Below are 17,548 nucleotides of genomic sequence, written 5' to 3'. Positions count from 1 at the left end.
GTGCACCATAACACAGGCGAGATCACTATCTACTCTACCTTGCTCCCCCAAAGGTAATACAGAAACCACAGGGTTGCACCGACATAAGGTACCTAGGTAGCATATATAAATCTCCTCACCGAATCCAATATTTCACTCTACGACCTTGCCTTCCATGCAACCCATTAGTATGCATAATGCTCGTGTGCTCGTCTAGTGCTCGCATCCCACCCTTTGCCCGCTCCGCTTCAATCCACTCCGCTTCAACCCAGTAGCGGCCGCCGGTTGCTACCCTCAATCATCGCCCGCCGGGGCGGTCACAGCCAAAGCGGCATCAGTCAATGAGATGGTTCCAGCCACTCACCGAGGCCAATCAGACTGGATCATAGCATTCTAGCCTGATATATTATACGTTGATCCACCTCCACTCCAAGATGTCCCCAGGTTGAGTTCAAGTCACGGGCGAAAGCAAGTGTATGAGACCATTGTGTAATTGTAAACTTGTTTCTATCTACCCCAAGGCCTCATGATGCCCATGCCTGAAATGTATATCCTTTGCCATGCCTATGTATATACCAGCAGTGAAACCCGTGCTGTCCAAAACCAGAAACCAAAAAACCAAAAACAAAGGCAATTTATGCCTGACCTAAGATATGCCCGCAGTGATCATTGTCCTGCCCCAAGAAAACAAAATCCATTGCAACACAAAACAAAACCCATTCCAATGATAACCATACCAGCAGCAGCCCTGTTCGGGCCTGTATAACCAATTCCATCCAACTCCTTGCTAGAAAGCAAACTTCCACCGCCAAATCGCAGAAACAAGAACAAGAAACAAAGAAAACAATGTGATAACGATGCAAAGAGGGAAACCAGGAACAAGATGTAGGCTCATTCCCTCCAGAGGGTGAAATCTCCCTCGAAACCTCCATTCAGAAACATTCCGGCGATTCGCAGCCGTTGAAGGGAGAGCTGTGTCGAGCTATAGTGCGTCATGGGGTCGAGGCCCAGAGCAAGACACATTGCGTTTGTGATTGTGTGAACACCACAGTCGTAGCTGTTGGTTTGAGGGGGGGACATGATGTGCTCGACCGTCCACGGCTCGGTGTAGTCCTTGCCAAGGAGATCACGCATCCATTCGATGGCCAGCTGGGGATGAGTGGAGGATCTGTTGAAGGAATCCATGTGAACCACGGTTCTCTGTCGGGGCTTGAGTGCCAGGAGGGTCCAGTGGTAGGATTCGCAAATGGGGATGAGGACGATTTCCAAATCGAGAAATGAGGAGGGAAACACGCCGGCTCGTCTCAACCATCTCTGAGAATCTCGGCCGCGAGTCTCCATCATTTTGGGCCAGAAAAATGAATTGAGGACAAGAGACTTGCGCTTCTTGTATGTCTCGGAGAGGAACACGCCATTGGCGAGGTTGATCTGCTTGTCGAGCTCAGCGAGAGCGCCGTTGACAATCTCATCGTTGAGCCAGCTCTTGGCTGCCACAACGGTGATGAAATCGCGTCGGCGGAGGGGGATGCCTTGGCATGTCGTGGCCAGGACCGTGCCCTCGGGAGCGCCGATGGTGTCAGAGACCTTCTGGATCCATTCCTCAGAAAGGTTGGGGATGATCTCTCGGGGCCCTCTGGATGCTCTAGTCATCGCCTCCTTCCTGACGAACATCTTGGCTTGAATTTCGCGACATTTCTCGGCCGTCTGCGACTTCCGTTTCTCGGCAAGGCGAGCCTCTTCCACTTGTTGGTGAAGGTTTCGCATCTCAGCCTTCGATTCATCGCTGATAGCCAGGGCTCGAATGGATGAGGTGGTCAAAATGTTGTCGATCCGCTTGAGGGGATCGGTTGTTGATGTAGCTGAGGTTTGGAGAGGTGACACACGCGAGGCTCGGGATCGGCCAAACTTCGACTTGAGTGCCTCGTAGGCTCTCTGCTCAGGTTCGCGTCTCTCGTAGACATTGGGGTTCAGCCAGAGATCCTCCTCCGTCTCTTCGTCGAGCGCGGTTCGAGGGTTGGCATTCTCTTTTCCCTTGTCGTTGTGGGCAATGATAGCCGCGACGTCTGTGAGAACGTCGTTGTTGTTGTAAATAGCCGTGTTCATGACATTAGCGTTGTCCACGGGGGCCTCGAAGGCGGCAATGTTTCTCATGATGTCGGAACTGGCGAAAATGGAGGAGTCGCTGAGCATCTTGCTGTCGTCTTCGACCATGAAGGGTGGCATCGTCTCAGGTGGTTGTGAAGTCTCTGCCTCTGCGGTGGGCTGCTCCTGCTCCTTTCGACTCGCCTCCTCGAGTTTCGCATCGTACTGCCTGTACAGCACCACAACATTGTGAAGAGCCTGATGAGCTTGAAATGCTACATCCGAGACTAGAGGAAGAAGTTAGCGAGCTCATACCATCTGACGGAGACAACTCACCGAATCGGCTCAGCACGAGCAGAGATTGAGTGAAGTATAGGAGCGGCATGGCGATGCACAGGTCGATGAAAAGCAAGAGGTGGGTGACAACCTAAGGGCACTGCGTCAGCTATACTCCAAGATATCAAGATTCGAGTCTCCAGCTAGGGAACACACGCGATGAGCGATGAGCTCCGAAGTATTGGTAACTCGAAGTTCCTGCATTGTGGTGACGTGAATTGGTATTTGAAATGTGGAATGTGGTTTGAAAAGCAGATTGTGATATGGAAATCGAGAAGCAGAGCTTGGTATGGGTATCGAGAAGCAGAACGTAGTATGGAAATCGCGAAGCGTGCTATGAGCAAAGAGCAAATACCTGAATGTATGAAGAGAAGCAAGAGAGGAATCTTGCAACGATGGGCCAGCGCGAGAAAGACTAGTATCTCGGGCCAGCAGCGACGAAAACGACTTGTTGAGGCGACGGCGTGGTAGAAACGAGCTGTGCGAAATAGACTTCTTGGGGAGGGCGAAGCATGCTGCGATGCGATGCGATAGCGATGCGATAATATTGCCGAGGATGGGGGAACCGGAGATAGAGGCAAAACGGAGAGTATAAATTGTTGTCGTTGAGGAAGAGGAAAAAGGAGAGAAAATAAAAGGTTTGCGGTTTGTTGAAAAGAAGAAGTAAGATAAAGCTTCGGAGGCTTTGGGGGGAGAGTGACGCCACAAAGGAAACTGCGTCCGCCGCTGGTGCGCAGGGCAGGTGAGTTGCAGTTGAGAGGGAAGGTTCGCTGGGGGAGGGAATTTTAGCGGAGCCTTTATCGAAGTTAATCACCCGGAAAAGCTCCGGCTCAATCTCCTCCCCCGCAAAATCGCAGCCTCGCGGCGGACGCCAGAGCTTGATTGGCCCCGCTTTGGATCTCGGTGGGTCCTGCAATATTCGACGATGAGAAGGCTGGCGACTTGCCCTTCGTCTCAACGTCATTGAAGCCGTTTTTTTGTACATCGATGCATTGTTGTCAGGCTGAATGAGGATGTTTTACCCATCCTCTTCCGAGGCTCTGTACCTTGATTCCAACGCACGCATTCATCGCTCAGTGTGTCGATATGCTCAGTATTCTACTTTGCGCCATACTTGAGTATCGGAGAGAATAGAAAGTATAAGTATGTTGAGGGAAGGTGCTGGGCAGACATTTGGGCGTCTTGACACTGGCTTTACAAGGCACCGAGCAGTTTCCCAGAGCTGAAGGTACGTTTAAGCTTTTATATAGTCGCCGGAACTCTATATAGTCTCCGGGAACTCTCCATCGCTACTTCCGCCGAGTTCAGCGTCTCCCTGAGTGGTTGAACCTCGTACGCAGTCAACACAAGAGCTTTCATTGGGTCATTTACAATCACCACAGATCCCTCAGCAATCAATAGATAGTAGGTACGCTCAATGCTCTAGTCAAGGTTAGAGATAATGCGATCATTTGCCTTCGTCTTCATTAAAATCATAATCTACATTCGGCAATTGTGTATAAGGGAAGCATCCGGACAGAGATCTTCGACACCAAATGCCTTGACACGCGAGATGCGAGTGTCTTATCTGGAAATGGACACGCAAGCACGCCCAGCAGTTTTACAGCTGAGCAGCAACGCTTCCAAACTTCTTGGTGCAAAATGCCGAAAAATACGCGTTAAGGGCGTCGACTGTGCCTGATCCTTCCACCAACGACGCCACCATGCCAACATAGCCGTCCGGTCGAACGACAACCACGCCGCCGCTTTCCTCGTCGAGTCCCATCTTTGCGTGTGCCGGTGCACGTGCGTCAGGCACACGGCGGTCCCATCTGTCATCTGCGTAGATGTGGTCGCGGTAACGGCCCAGCGCGCCTGGGGCATCTCTTTGAATCTCGATGCAATGTCTCTTGGCCGCGAAGATGGTACATAGCGTAAAGAACAAGCTATGGGGGTTGTGCTTCTCATGGTGCGAGACTTCGTCGATATCTGGTCGGATGTAGGCTGCGTAGAACGAGCTGGCGTTGATCAGGTGATCCGCCAGGTCGCGGACGGCAGCCCGGTTCTTGACTGGATCTCCAGCAAAGATGAAGATGCGGAAGGATCCGTTGAGAGGAATCTCTTGCTCGAGGTGTACGACGTTGGCATCGACGACTCTGGTCACGTCCGCAATCACAAAGAGGCGCCCTGACTGCAGCTTGGTGCCTTTCGGCTGCATGAGGGATGACTGGGCCGGGTGATCCGGCGACCAATTCAGTGCGTTCGGCTGGTAGGAGACGCCGTATCCACTGGTGAACTCGCACGATTCCTTGAACGTCCTGATGAATGCGTTGTCGGTATCCGGGTGTGCATCGTGCGTGACCTCCGAGGCCGCTTGGACTTCGGAGGTGGCGGGCGGCCGCTGAGAGAAGAGCTTCGCATATCGATTGTCAAAGTCCAGCAGTGATTGCGCCACCGCTTTTCGCTCAGACTCGTACGTCTTGAGGATTTCTCGGTTCGCGAATCCGCCCTCCACGGCATGTATTTTCCACGCCAGGTTTAGCGCGTCCAGGAAGGCCGTGTTCATACCCTGGCCAGCCTTGGGCTATATCGGTCGACATGTTATTACTTACTGTCAGCAACATGGAGGTTTGGAGCCGTCACTTACACTATGCGTGTGGCAAGCGTCGCCGCCCAGAAAGACTCGCTCATCCAGAGTGTATCTGTCTGAGATTCCCTGGCCAATGGGATACACAGAGTACCATTCCACATGCTCCCACTCAATCGAGTAGGGTTGCAGGATCTTCTTGGCTGACGCTTGCACCTCTGATTCGGTGGCTGTCCGTCTCGGGCTCCAGTCGGGGTCCGTGGAGGACGCAATCTGGATATAGAGACGAACCATGTTGTCTTCACGCGGGATGACCATGATGGAGCCGTGCGGGCTGCGTATCGTACATTTCATCTACAAGAGGATCAGCATGATCGGTGCAAGAGTGGATGAAGGGGGAAAAGCATAAAGGACTTTAGAAAATGTAGGTTGGAAGTGGCTCACCTTGATGTCAGGAAAGTCAGTCTTGACAACACCGTCCATTACTCCCCAGACATAGGCGATGGGATCCTTGTGCTGGACGCCAATCTTCAGCTGCTGCCTGATGAATGACCTGGCACCCTCGCCGCCAAAGAGGTACTTGGCATAAACAGTCTCCTTGTCCGTACCGTTGACATGTTCCAGTTCGACCTGCACGGGATATTCCGAGGTCTCAGGATTGCGAGTCTGGAAGCCGGTGATTGTCCATGGCCGCTGTATCCTGGTGCCGTTCTTTTCGAGGTCCGCGATGAAGACCCTCTCGATGTGGCCCTGGTGCAACAGCGTGGTGAAGGGGTACCGGGCGTCGATGAAGTTGGGACAGCTGGCCCAGGTGCCCGTCCTGGCGATGCCCTTGCCGGATTCCGAAGGGTCCCAAAAGGCGACTTCATAGACACGGGCGGGCTTGTGCGCCATGATGGCGGACTTGAGCCCCATGTTCTTGAGCAGATCGAGCGAGCGAGGCTGGATGCCATCGGCCCGGCCGGTGGCTGTCGGCTCCGGCCTGTTGTCAATGTGCTTTACGCGGTAGCCCCATCGGGAGAGGCATGTAGAGAGCATCAATCCCACGGGCCCGGCCCCCACAATCACTATCATGACGATATCAAGTCAGTACAAAGACCCCGATGCAGAGCTACTGGAGGTATCCTCGGCGAGGCCGTACCGACGTCATAGTTGTGAGAGACATCCTGACACACGAGAGCAGGAGACATGGTAACCCTCTGTGTCCAAATCAACGAACGACAGGCCAGAGGCAACTCGAGGCGAAGACACGACTCGCTCGCTGGCTCAACGGCGACTCAGCTTTGGCAGAGAGAACTTGACGATGGATGGGTGCAGATGCAACGTAAGCCAATGTAGCAGAAGACGGACAAGGGCATCAAGTAATCCAGGATGGCAGTGGGCATGAGACAGTAATGGCAGAGTGACGAGCAGCACGACGGGTATAAGATATAAGGCATGACAAGCCCAGCAGCCCTTGAAGTGCCGAGGAGGCGAAAAGGGAGCAAGGAAACCACGTTCCGGCCATGATGCCGAAGACGAGCAGCCGTTCGGGAATGAAGACGGGAATCTGGATCTGGCTGCAGTGGCCGAATCCGTGAGGGGGTTCCGTCTCTCTCTGTCTCTCTCTGTTCATGGGAAGAGGTGCAAAAAGTGGCACTAAAATCACGGCAAAGGAACTCGGGAGTGCCATGGGGGTGGATTGGATTGGGGGGGTGGGTTGGTACAGGGTACATGCGTATTGTGCAGAAGGGCCACCAATTGCAGCCGCAGGGGCTCTTTACCCAGTTGGTACCGGTGACTTGCCGCTGAAGGGGGGACCAACCGGCTGCGGGCGATTGGCGGAGGGATTGAATGCATCGCAACGGACGATGAGGGTATCAGTATTAGCGATCGTTCAGCTGATGCAGATGATGATGTAAGTAGGTATTATCAGTTTTTGACATCTTGAACATCTCGTGACTATATGTGTCTGCGCCAGACCATGGAGAAGAACAGAAAGAACTGGCCGGATAATTTGCATCGACAAGTGTAGCCCGACTCACCCATCATAGAGACAGTGTCAACCAAGAAATCAAATTATCCGACGAAATACAAAACCCATGCATCTATCAACACTTGAACACTCCGTGGGCCCTTTTCGCTCCTCAATCTTGCGGCCAACCTGCAGAGCGGACCAAAGAGCCGCTTTGCCTTGGCCGTGCCCGGGAAGACATCGCGGTAATCAGGTCGTTGCTCCGTTACTCGTAGTTGCAGCCAAAGCAGGTGGGTTCGGGCTTTGAGTGGGGTTTCTTCTGCCCTTCGAGGATCTATGTTATTACTACTACTAGTACCCAGATACGGCCGGAGATAGCCTGGATTTAGCTACGATTGATGAATGTATGAAGGACATTTAGTAGATCCTTGGCTCAGTATCTGATAGTTTTCATTGTTTGTTTCGTTTAGTATACCGAACAAGATGCAGTATCCCGTGAGGCTGCTCCTGTTGGTGCAAAGGCAGGATGCGGCAGGTGAGCGTCGATAGGTACATACTAGATGGCATCAAATCGCCGATTTGGCCGCCTTATAGACTATAAGATCCATGTCAACAGGCTTTGATGAGCACTCCAGCTATGGAACGACATTATAACATCTCTTGGCACACTACAAGTATTATAATGCAGAGTTAGAAACAATCGATACATGGGCCTATCTAGTGGATGGTGAGATGACTACATACCTAGGTACTATATGCACGCACGAACTGCCAATAAGAGCAGCTCCAAATAGGATGACAAGCAAATGCAGCACCCAGGCCAGTTGGGCGCATTGGTACAAGTACGAGAGCGGGCATAACTTGGCATCGACAAGGGGGGCAACAAACGGACATTTCAGCAGTAATATCAGACTTTCCGAATCGACTGCCGCCGGTGAGACTGTGGGGATAAACGAGGAGAAATACATAGAGAGGGGGGGCGAATCCAGCTCCGAGACGAGATTCCCCATTACTAGCACACATGATATCGTACGCTTCCCCATGTCGGGAAACAAGAAGATATATGGGTCAAGTTTGGGGGGGTTTTCAACGGAAGGACTTTGCGGCTCGTCTGTTGTGCTCCATCACGATACCTCTTGTACTCTCCACCTATGTACCCAGGTAGGTACTATCACGAGAACATTGAAGATTGTATGTTCATGTAGATGCCGTTGGATACATGGTCAAGGCAAAAGGTTATTTGAAAAAGATGAGCCCCGCAGGCAAAATACTGTACCTTATTCATCTGCCTAGTAGGTATACTCAGGACTCCACCGTGGCAAAGGGTCCCAGATGTCATCTCCCACTCAAAGCCGGGCAGAAGCGTCGGCACATGTAACACACAAGTTATCGTCGTGCCTCCTCTCTGGCAGTTCCTACCTATCGAACGGGACTCGCTCCCTTTATCATCAAGCTCACGCCAAAAACACCTCGGCGTTGCTATTTGTCAACCCCCCCCCCCCCCCAAATCCCGACTCTCGTCCGGATATCGGGGTGTATGTGTGTGTGTGGCTGAAATGCGAAATCTGAGGGCGATCTGACTGATGATGACGGACGGCCTGGTACAATTCCTGAAAGGGGCATCCACAGCTGGTGTGGGCGTCTCACGTACATGCGTATTATTATTTGGAAGAAAGATGTCTATGTAATACAGGGACGAGACATGTCAGCGACGCAACTCGATCGCAGCATTGCAACTCGGAGAAGTCATGGTAGTAGTAAGAAAAGTTAGAAGAAAAAAAAAAAAGGGGGGGGGGGGGAGTCAAAGGGTTTTGAAAATAAGGCAAAACAGCCCCCGTTAGGAACGAGGCACAGCGTCCTCCGCAGATGGGGGCAAAGACAAAAAAAAATTCAAAACGCTTCAAGGATTATCTTCTTCAGTCGTGTCCCCATCAGGATGACTCGAGACCCTCTTCATGATCCATTCGCGCGCCTCCGCGGCGTGCTCGTGCATCATCTGGTTCAGCCCGACCACGCTGCTCCTCACCACCGTCCCGAAGCGCCTCTTCTTGACCTTCTTGGTCAGCTCGGCGTCGGCCCAGCAGGCGTGGTCGGCCGCCACGTAGACGCGCGAGTTGTCCTTGTACCACGACGAGAGGTCGTGGTCGACGTCGGACTTGACGGGCCGCAGGTTTTCGGTCACAAAGTTGACGATGCCCGCAATCTTTTCTTTGCAATCTGGACGGCATAAAAAAAAAACTTGTTAGACGAGCTGGGTAACGGAATTTGCCAGTGAGCTGTGTGCGGTGTTCGGCCTTACCTCTGTTGATCAAGAGCACCTTTACCCCGAGGTATGCATTGCCCGCACCAATCAAGAAGATCTCGTTGGTGTCGTAGAGCTGGAGAAAGTTGTCCCAGAGGTAGCAGACCAGCGAAAGGATTTGCTCCTGGATCTCCTGTTCGTTGAATCGGGGAATGTATGCTTCGACGTCCTAACCCTTGAGTGTTAGACGAACCTGAACAGCAGCCAGAAAGTGGACGGCGCAGGAACATGCCTCTTCACGGGTAACGTAATGTGGGACGTTGATGTCCATGATGCCAAAGCCCTGGCTGACGGCCCAATCGATGTATTCCGTTACGCCGTCAACCTTTGAACAGTCAGTTTAACATCGGTCACTGTTATCGCGCGTCTGGATTTTGTAGACTTACAACCCATGCGTTGTGAGTATCGACGGTGCTGTCCACCGCGTCAACTTGCGCCAACAGCTGAGGCCTGTACCCAGAATCAGCAACATCTCTCGGGGCACACGAGTTCACAGAATCGTCGTATACGTACGGATCGTGTAGGATGACAAGAATCCTCTTTGCCTCGTGCAGATTCGGCGTGACGAGCACCTGGTTCTCAAACGACTTGGATATCGTTTCTCGCTGTATATAGAGCGGAATCATGCCGTGCTTCGACTGCGTGACCTGGCGCTGCGCGTTCCTGATGACGTCGTGCAGCCTGTCGGCATTGAGGGCCTGAACATCGGGTACATCGACGATGCCCGGCCGCATGCACTCCCAGTAAGGGGCGTGATACGCCTGCACCTTGGCTAGTGTTCTCGCCGCGTCCTTGTTGATCCCGGGCAGAACAAGCTTTGGCGGAGGCTCGCCCATCAGCGTTCTCGCGACGGCGACGGCCGAGTTCGAAATCGCCTGCAGGTTGTAGCCGCCTTCCAGGCAGACGGCGACCTTGCCGTCGGCGAGGGACATGAGCATGTGCGTCATGTGCGCATAGCAGGCGGGCGTCACGAAGCAGCCGCCCAGCTCATCTCCGTCCGCGGCATCAAACCCGGCAGAGATGACGACCAGATCCGGGTTGAACTCGTTGGCAATGGGCATCACAATCTTTTGCAATGCCGCCATGTATTCGCCGTCGCCCATGCCTTGGTCGTGCCATCCGATGTTGATGTTCTTGCCCAACCCCGGGCCCGTGCCGCAGTGCTCTATGCCGCCGTCGGGGGTCATGGGATTCGGCGGCTTGCCTGGGTAGAAGACGCCGTTCTGATAGACGTGGATGGATATGTAGAGGACGTTTGGGTCCTGGTAAAAGATGTTCTGGGTGCCGTTGCCGTGGTGCACGTCCCAGTCCAAGATGAGCACTTTGCGGCACTCGTCCGGATAGTCTTGCTGGCACACCTTGACGGCCACAGGAACGTTGTTGAAGAAGCAAAAGCCCATGGGCTGGTCGAATTCGGCATGGTGCCCTGGAGGCCGGATCACGGCAAAGGCGTTCTTGACCTGGCCGGTAACCACGCTCTTGCAGGTCTCGATGGCGCCACCGACGGACAAGAGGGCGGCCGGGTACGACATGCTGCCGACGTAGAGAGACTCGCGGCCCTGGTCAAACTTCTTGGTCAGCTCACGGAGCTCGGCCGTGCTGATGGAGCCGAGGCTTTCCACCCAAGCCAGGTGCTCCGGGGAGTGGGCGAGGCAGATTTCTTCCCGCGTCGCAGACCGCGCGGGGATCCTCCACATGTACTTGGTCGGGCAGTTCTTCATGATTGCCGGGAGCTCAGACTCCGGGCCCGTGTAGACGAGGCCCATCTTCTTGAAGGCCTTGAAGATTTCGTGGATGCGTCGGGGGTCCTCGGGGTGATGGGTATTCGGGCTGAAGTCGGCGTTCATGTGAAGCTTCATCCGGTCATCGTAGCAGCACCCTGTCGCAAGCAGTCGACGTCGCACCCGCTGCTGGGCAATCGTCTCCTCGATGACGCTCGGCTCACTGTCCTCGTGGTATATGCTGTCCGAGGCAGTCTCGTCGTCGTTTCCCTGCACCTCGCCTCCTCCATGCCCGTTGAGGTTGGACATGTCCGTGTCCCCCATGATGTGGTCTTCGGGCTCCATGGCTTCATTTCCAGCCATTGTGTTACCCAAGGAGGTAGGCAATGGGTATATTGTGCTTGCGATGATGGCGCTGGATTTCCTCCCAGGCCCGAGGCCGCTGTATCAACCGGGGCCTCTGGCTATGGCGCTTGCGCTTGATGCGTTGAAGATGGCATGTAAATCCTGACGCAGGTATCAGCCTGAGCACTCGCACGATGATCTGTAGAGAACCAAGTAGCCACGCTCAAGAAGTCGGAGGTGAAGGGAGGAAAAGATGATAAAAAAAAAAAAAGAACAACACACGCAACGCTCACGCATGGGAAGAGCCAGATGATGGACGCGTAGGTTGAGCCTTGATAGAGTCTGGCTGCCTCTGAGGAGCACAAGCATCATGCCATGAATGAAACTTGTATGCTCGTCAGAAGAGCGGGCATACAACCGTGAAGCAACGGGACAGCAAGGTGAAGCAAACTTGACCTGGTCCTGGATGCAGCGTGAATGCAACGCTGCCAGCCAACTCACCTGAACCCCCCAAAGGGTGTGTTTTCCCCGGTACAGCCCAGCCACTCCCTTGAGCAGGTCAAAAAGTTGCAGGAAAACGTAGGAGACGCGAGATGTCAGCGACGGCCGTGAGACGAAAAAGAAAAGACGAAGAGAAGATGTAAAGCTGCTTTGTGCTTGTGTGTGTGTTTTTGTTTGTATGGACGGCCTTTGGGGCCTCGTTCACCTGGGATGAGATGGATGGAGGAGAGGCTGAGATTCATATGAGATCAGGATGGATCAAATGAATGAGACGCAGTGGTTCGTTCGTTAGTGAAGTTGACGGCCTGAACGCTTGGGCTTTTTAGCCCTGCGGAAGCCACTTGACCCGTCCAGTGCGGTGAGCCTCAGCAGTGCGGTGAGCCTCAGCAGTGCGATGGTGGCTGGTGCTACTACTGAACGACCTTACAGAGAGGTTCCATTGCTTAAAGCAAACAAGCACTCAACGCCCATCGTTGGTCATTTTGTTTAGGTCTATAATACAAACTCAACTTCAAAGGATGTAAGCGTCTATATATAATCAGCACCTATGTATCAATTGTAGGTCAAAAATAGCGAAGCGGCAATGAACATGGAAGCGCAAGCGTCGAACATCATTCGCCAGGTACAGATGGACAGGCTTCTCCCTCTAAAGTACCTCCCTAGGTACTACCTAGGTATGTAAAGGGGGAGTGGACGTATTAGGAGGACACGGTGAAAGAAACACAAGACAAAGGAATTTCAAAAGGTTTGCTATTCAGCGTCAACATGGTCCAGCTCATCCAACAAGCTTGGCGCCAGCCACGCGGCTTCCGGCAAACAAGATTGCACAAAGAGGCACAATCAGGGGCTGGCCAAGGAGAGTGAGAACGCTTAACTCTGCGTCTCTTCCAGGCTTGTCTCCATGACATGACCATGCTTCTTCATACCTATACAATGCAAAGGTGCTCTAAAATCTAACAGTCTAAATTAATCATCTAAGGTCGTGATTTAACTCGCTTAGCTTTCTAGTAAGACTCCTGATTATAATATATTTAACTAGTAAATTTTACAGATTAGCATATCTTATACCCCAAGCCCCCTAGCATTAAGTCTAAACTAGATTAGGATATAATCTAGTCTTCTTACCTTACTGCCTTTAGCTTAATTTTAACTTTAATTAACACCTTCTTATTATCTTTACTTATAAATACCTTAATTTATAAGGTAAAACACCTATTTTTAAAGTTACTATAAGCTAAATATTAGCTATTATATTATTATAAGTTAAGTTAATAGCTAGCTTAGTTAAGTGGTTAAATAAATATACCCTCTTTTTCCTCTCCCTGCTTTTTAAGGCCTGCTAGGCTAGCCTTATAAATTTATTAAAAAAACAGTACTTATAGAAAGGCCTTTTAACTTTACTTCTACAGCTAGTTTAGCGCTTTTTAAGGCATTCCTAAGTATTTAAAAGCATAGAAAATAAGTACTAGTATTTAAAAAAGTTTTAGAGGGTATTTATAGCAGCTAAAAAGATATTAAGGACTATATATAACTCTAGGACTAGGAAGCTATTAATAAGCAAGTAGAATAAGGATTTTATTATTTAGCAGTATAGCTTATTAAGGCATTAGGTTATTATAAATAGGCTTCTTATTAATAACAGGATTAACCTTAATAAGTAGCAGGAGATCTTCTTAAATAAGCTGCTAGCAGGCCTAAATATTATAAAAGTAAGTAATAAGGCTGCTTTTACTATAAATAGCTAAAATAATAACTTAGAAGGTACTATTATTTATAGACCTTTTAATAGTAAAAAGGAGGGTTTAACTTAGCCTATTATTAGTAATAAAGCTGCTAGCAATCCTATAGCATTTTTAAATAGTAGTAATAAAAATAACCTTAACTAGCTAATACTATTACTACTACTATTAACACTACTGCAGTTAACTTTACTAGCATTAATACTACTGCTGCTATTAACACTACTGCTATTATTAACACTGCAGCTATTAATACTACTAGCAGTTATAGCTATCCTATTATAAATGCCTTTATTAATACTATTAGCGGCTTTTTAAGCTAATAGTATAGCAGTAAGAAAGAGAAAGAAAGCAGTATAAACTAATAAAATAGCTAATAGCTTTTATAAGCTAGCTTTTATAATAATAGCATGTAATTTATTATAGCAGATAGACTATTATATTACCTATAATTAACAGGCTGTTAAGGCAGAAGACTTTAAAAAAGCTATTTAAAATTACTTTCTTTTTATAAAGGAATAGGGGATGCTTTTTATTACTTATTTAGTTTATTAAATTTATAAAAATCTACTAAATTTATTAATATAAAATATAATACTATTTAAAAAGGTAAAGGATATATAGCTAGTAATTAATTTCCTTAAAAATTCCTAATATTTTTATATATAGTTATAAATAGCTTTAAAATATAACACTTAGCTATAAATTATTAATTTCCTAGTAAAATATATTTACTTAGCCTATACTTTTACCTTATAACATTAACTTAAACTAGCCTTAGCCTTAAATACCTGCCTTAACCTCTTTTTTATCCTTATTATTATTATTATTACTACTATTACTATTATAGCTTTTATTACTTTTATTACTACTGCTATTAGTATCCTCCTTATTATACTTATCTAGATATTACTAATAATGCCTCTAGGCTTAAAAAGTAATATATTCTTTTAAATTTACAGCCTTTAATAGTAAAATAACTGTATTAGTATATTCTAAGGCAGAATTTATAATATTTTATTTAAAGTTAGTAAGAATAAGCTTCTCTTTCTTATAGTACTGCTTTAGTATCCTCCCTTTAAGCTTAATAAAGTTAAATAAGCCTATTACTATATATATAATATAAATTTAATTAAGGAATTTATATTTAGTAGCGCTATAGTATATAATTTTTTACTTTTACTTATACTAGCTAAAGATATACTTAATAATAGTCCTTTTTTAGGCATACTATAAGTTATATAATTCCTTTTTATTTTATAGCTACTATATTACTATTCCCTAGTTTTATAAATAATAATATATATTATAATTATAAGGTATTATAATACCTTACTGCAGTTTAAAGCTAGTATTACTAAAATAAAATTATCCTTTTAAAATTAAAAATAATAAAGTTAATATATAATATAAAAAAGTTAAGTTATTAATAAATCCTTTAGCATTAGCTAGGATATAATAAAATAGGCTATTAAAGGTAATAGTAGTAAAGATATTTTATATAATATTATTCTTTTTTAACTAAAATCTTTACTGCTTTATTATTAAGATATAGGCTAAGATTAATATTTTATTAATAGCCTTAATTATATTATTAAACACTATAAATTTAGCGTTAAGCTTAATAACTAGTAATAGGTATATTAATTCTAGCTAATAAATAAAGTTATTATATAACTGCTATATAGGATCTTTTAACTTATAAAAAACTTATAATATAGTTACTTAGCTTATTTAAAATTATAATACTGCATTTTTTTATAGCTTACTATATATATAAATCTATAAAAATACTATAACCTTCTGCTTAAGTAACTGCTACTAGTTCTTATAGGCAGTAGTGTTAGTATTAAGCTACTAGCAGAGGTTTAAAAACACAGCCTTTATTATATAAAAGAGAGTAATAAACTATAAATCTAGCAAGGCTATAAGCTGTATATAATATTCCCTTAAGGCTATAAAGGTAGCCTGCATATATATACTACTATTATTATTAATAGCAGCCAGCCTTGCCTCCTTAACTAGCAGAATGCTAAGTAAGTTAACAGGCTTAATTATTAATATAATATATACTAATAAGAAAATAGCTATATTAAGGTTATTCCTAGCCTTTTAGTAGTTAATAATAGCATTTAATATTAACTAAGTTATGCCTACTATATTACTTATAATTAAATTTATAGTAGTATAAAGCTTAAACTAGTATATAAGAAATTAAAAGGACAGTCTATATATTATTTAATTAGGAGTATAAATAGATTTTTCTTATATAGTTTATTAAATAGATTTAGTAGAATTAAACCTAATCTCTTAGTAACTATGCCTTTTATAAAAAATTACACAGCCCCTGCTAATATAGTATATTATTAATTAGGATTTTATAAAGATGTTACAGGTTAAGGTATTTTCTACTGCTCTTATACTGCAAATCCCTATTAATTTAAGTAAGGTGTACCTTTTTATATAATCAGGTCAGGAGCTGGACAGTCTGTAAGATGAGTTAAATCACAACCTAACACGGAAACAACCTCGGCGCATATTGGACGCGTGCGTCAAGTAAATCATCTGCCAGACGAAAGATTGCCGTGCCCTGAAAATCCGATTATGCGCCACCTGTGATAAATACAATACAAAAGTTTCTGAGTGTGGTCCACAGCGTACCACCAGGCGTACCGCCGCGATATCGCATTCCCCTCTCATTACTCCCTTGTGAAAAGTCATGTCGGCTATGCAAACAACGCCGTCTTGTCCAGCTCGTCCTTGGCCCGTCGGTTGCCGTTCGACCGGAGACCCAGCTCATTCTTCTTGGCAAAGCGGCCAGCAACTTGCTCCGCCCTGCCATTGTGCCTTGCAGCCTTTGCCCTCCGAATGTCAGCCCGGATCTGGTTGGGAGAGACAAACTCTCTATTCTCGTATATGATGGGTCCGCCAAATGAGCCCTCCTGTATCACCAGAGGCGTGAGGACGAATCGAGGTCCGATCTCCACGAGGTTAATGTCCGAGTTGCTAGATTTGCCGGCCGCGGCTGACTCAGAGCCTTCCTCCTCATCGCCCTTGGTCTTTGTCTGCTCGACTTCGCTGATTTGGTAGTTTCGGATCCAGATCTTGCCGTCCGCGATGCTGAAGCCCATGACATGATCGATAAAGGGCTTGGATTTTCGCGCCCCCTGCGGAACGCCAAATGTGTGGAGGAACAACTCTTTCATAACGCGGAAGTGCGGCTGCGTCTCGAAGGCGGCGTCGAATGAGAGGATTGGCCTAGAGCCCTTCAGGCAGTTGCCGGTGAAGTGCAGTTCTTCCATCGTGTGCACTAGAAGAATCCCCCATCAGCACCAGCGATCTCAAGGGCAATGATCGAGGAGGCAGCACTTACGGTTTTGAAGGTGAAACTTGACAGTCGGGCCGTTGGGGACCTTGCTCAGCCACACGTACAGGTCCTTGCCCTTCCTCGCCTCAAAGAACAGAACGTTGTTGCAGTTGTAGAGCTCGGCCAGCTCGTTGAGCTCGCCTAGTCTGGATTTTGAGTCAAACTTGGCATCCTTTCGGCCATGGGGAAGGAGAGAGGCAAGATCATTGAGGAGGTGACGATGTCTGTGAGCAAACTTGTCAGAAAAAAAAGAAGCCCAATGGCCAATGCAATGGATCCGTCGCCGCTATAAGAACTTGCCTGTATGTGACACCTCGGCTGGACAGGATCAGCACCCTCTGCTTGTTCTTCTTGACGCCATTGGTCGACGGTTCGTGCTTCTCGCTGTCGCTCTTGGACAGTGACTTGTATACGGCCGCCATTCTGGATATCCGAGAGATTGCTTCAGTACCTAGGTTGCAACAGGCGTCCAAGATGCAATAGGTCAAGTACGGCAGCAGTTTGGCGACTGCTAGAAAAATTTAAGAGGAGCGCAAGCCCGATAAGCCGTCGAAATCCTTATCGGAAAATTCATGGCAGTGGGGCCCCGGCGAGCCAGGCCAGGCACGGCTTAGCGCTCGCTTGGACCACCACCGCGTATAATACCTTCAACTTGT

At 47.7% G+C, this 17,548-nt stretch overlaps 4 protein-coding genes across 4 annotated transcripts; all 4 read right to left on the bottom strand.

The window, feature by feature from the left end:
- Positions 1-455: 455 nt before the first annotated feature.
- On the bottom strand, positions 456-3,002 carry TRIREDRAFT_123363 (uncharacterized protein). Its single transcript, XM_006967976.1, has 3 exons — positions 2,753-3,002; positions 2,398-2,488; positions 456-2,348 (listed from the first exon to the last, which is right to left on the bottom strand). The coding sequence occupies exons 2-3, from the start codon at positions 2,444-2,446 to the stop codon at positions 871-873; spliced, it is 1,527 nt and encodes a 508-aa protein (XP_006968038.1). The 5' UTR covers positions 2,447-2,488; positions 2,753-3,002; the 3' UTR covers positions 456-870.
- Positions 3,003-3,997: 995 nt separating this feature from the next.
- Positions 3,998-6,037, bottom strand: TRIREDRAFT_66937 (uncharacterized protein; the record flags this gene model as incomplete). The annotated part of the gene is made up of 3 exons (XM_006967975.1): positions 3,998-4,960; positions 5,024-5,317; positions 5,408-6,037. 3 exons carry the CDS (start codon positions 6,035-6,037, stop codon positions 3,998-4,000), a joined length of 1,887 nt encoding a protein of 628 aa, XP_006968037.1.
- Positions 6,038-8,817: 2,780 nt separating this feature from the next.
- On the bottom strand, positions 8,818-11,249 carry TRIREDRAFT_80797 (histone deacetylase; the record flags this gene model as incomplete). The annotated part of the gene is made up of 5 exons (XM_006967974.1): positions 8,818-9,134; positions 9,217-9,388; positions 9,437-9,544; positions 9,606-9,669; positions 9,733-11,249. 5 exons carry the CDS (start codon positions 11,247-11,249, stop codon positions 8,818-8,820), a joined length of 2,178 nt encoding a protein of 725 aa, XP_006968036.1.
- Positions 11,250-16,251: 5,002 nt separating this feature from the next.
- TRIREDRAFT_80792 (uncharacterized protein) lies at positions 16,252-17,314 on the bottom strand (the record flags this gene model as incomplete). The annotated part of the gene is made up of 3 exons (XM_006967973.1): positions 16,252-16,835; positions 16,899-17,127; positions 17,204-17,314. 3 exons carry the CDS (start codon positions 17,312-17,314, stop codon positions 16,252-16,254), a joined length of 924 nt encoding a protein of 307 aa, XP_006968035.1.
- Between the last annotated feature and the right edge of the window lie 234 nt (positions 17,315-17,548).

The sequence above is a fragment of the Trichoderma reesei genome (genome assembly GCF_000167675.1).
Source record: "Trichoderma reesei QM6a unplaced genomic scaffold TRIREscaffold_20, whole genome shotgun sequence".
Classification (NCBI taxonomy): Eukaryota; Fungi; Ascomycota; class Sordariomycetes; order Hypocreales; family Hypocreaceae; genus Trichoderma; species Trichoderma reesei.
Note: the sequence above shows the minus strand (reverse complement) of the source record. Positions and strands in the feature narration are given on the sequence as shown.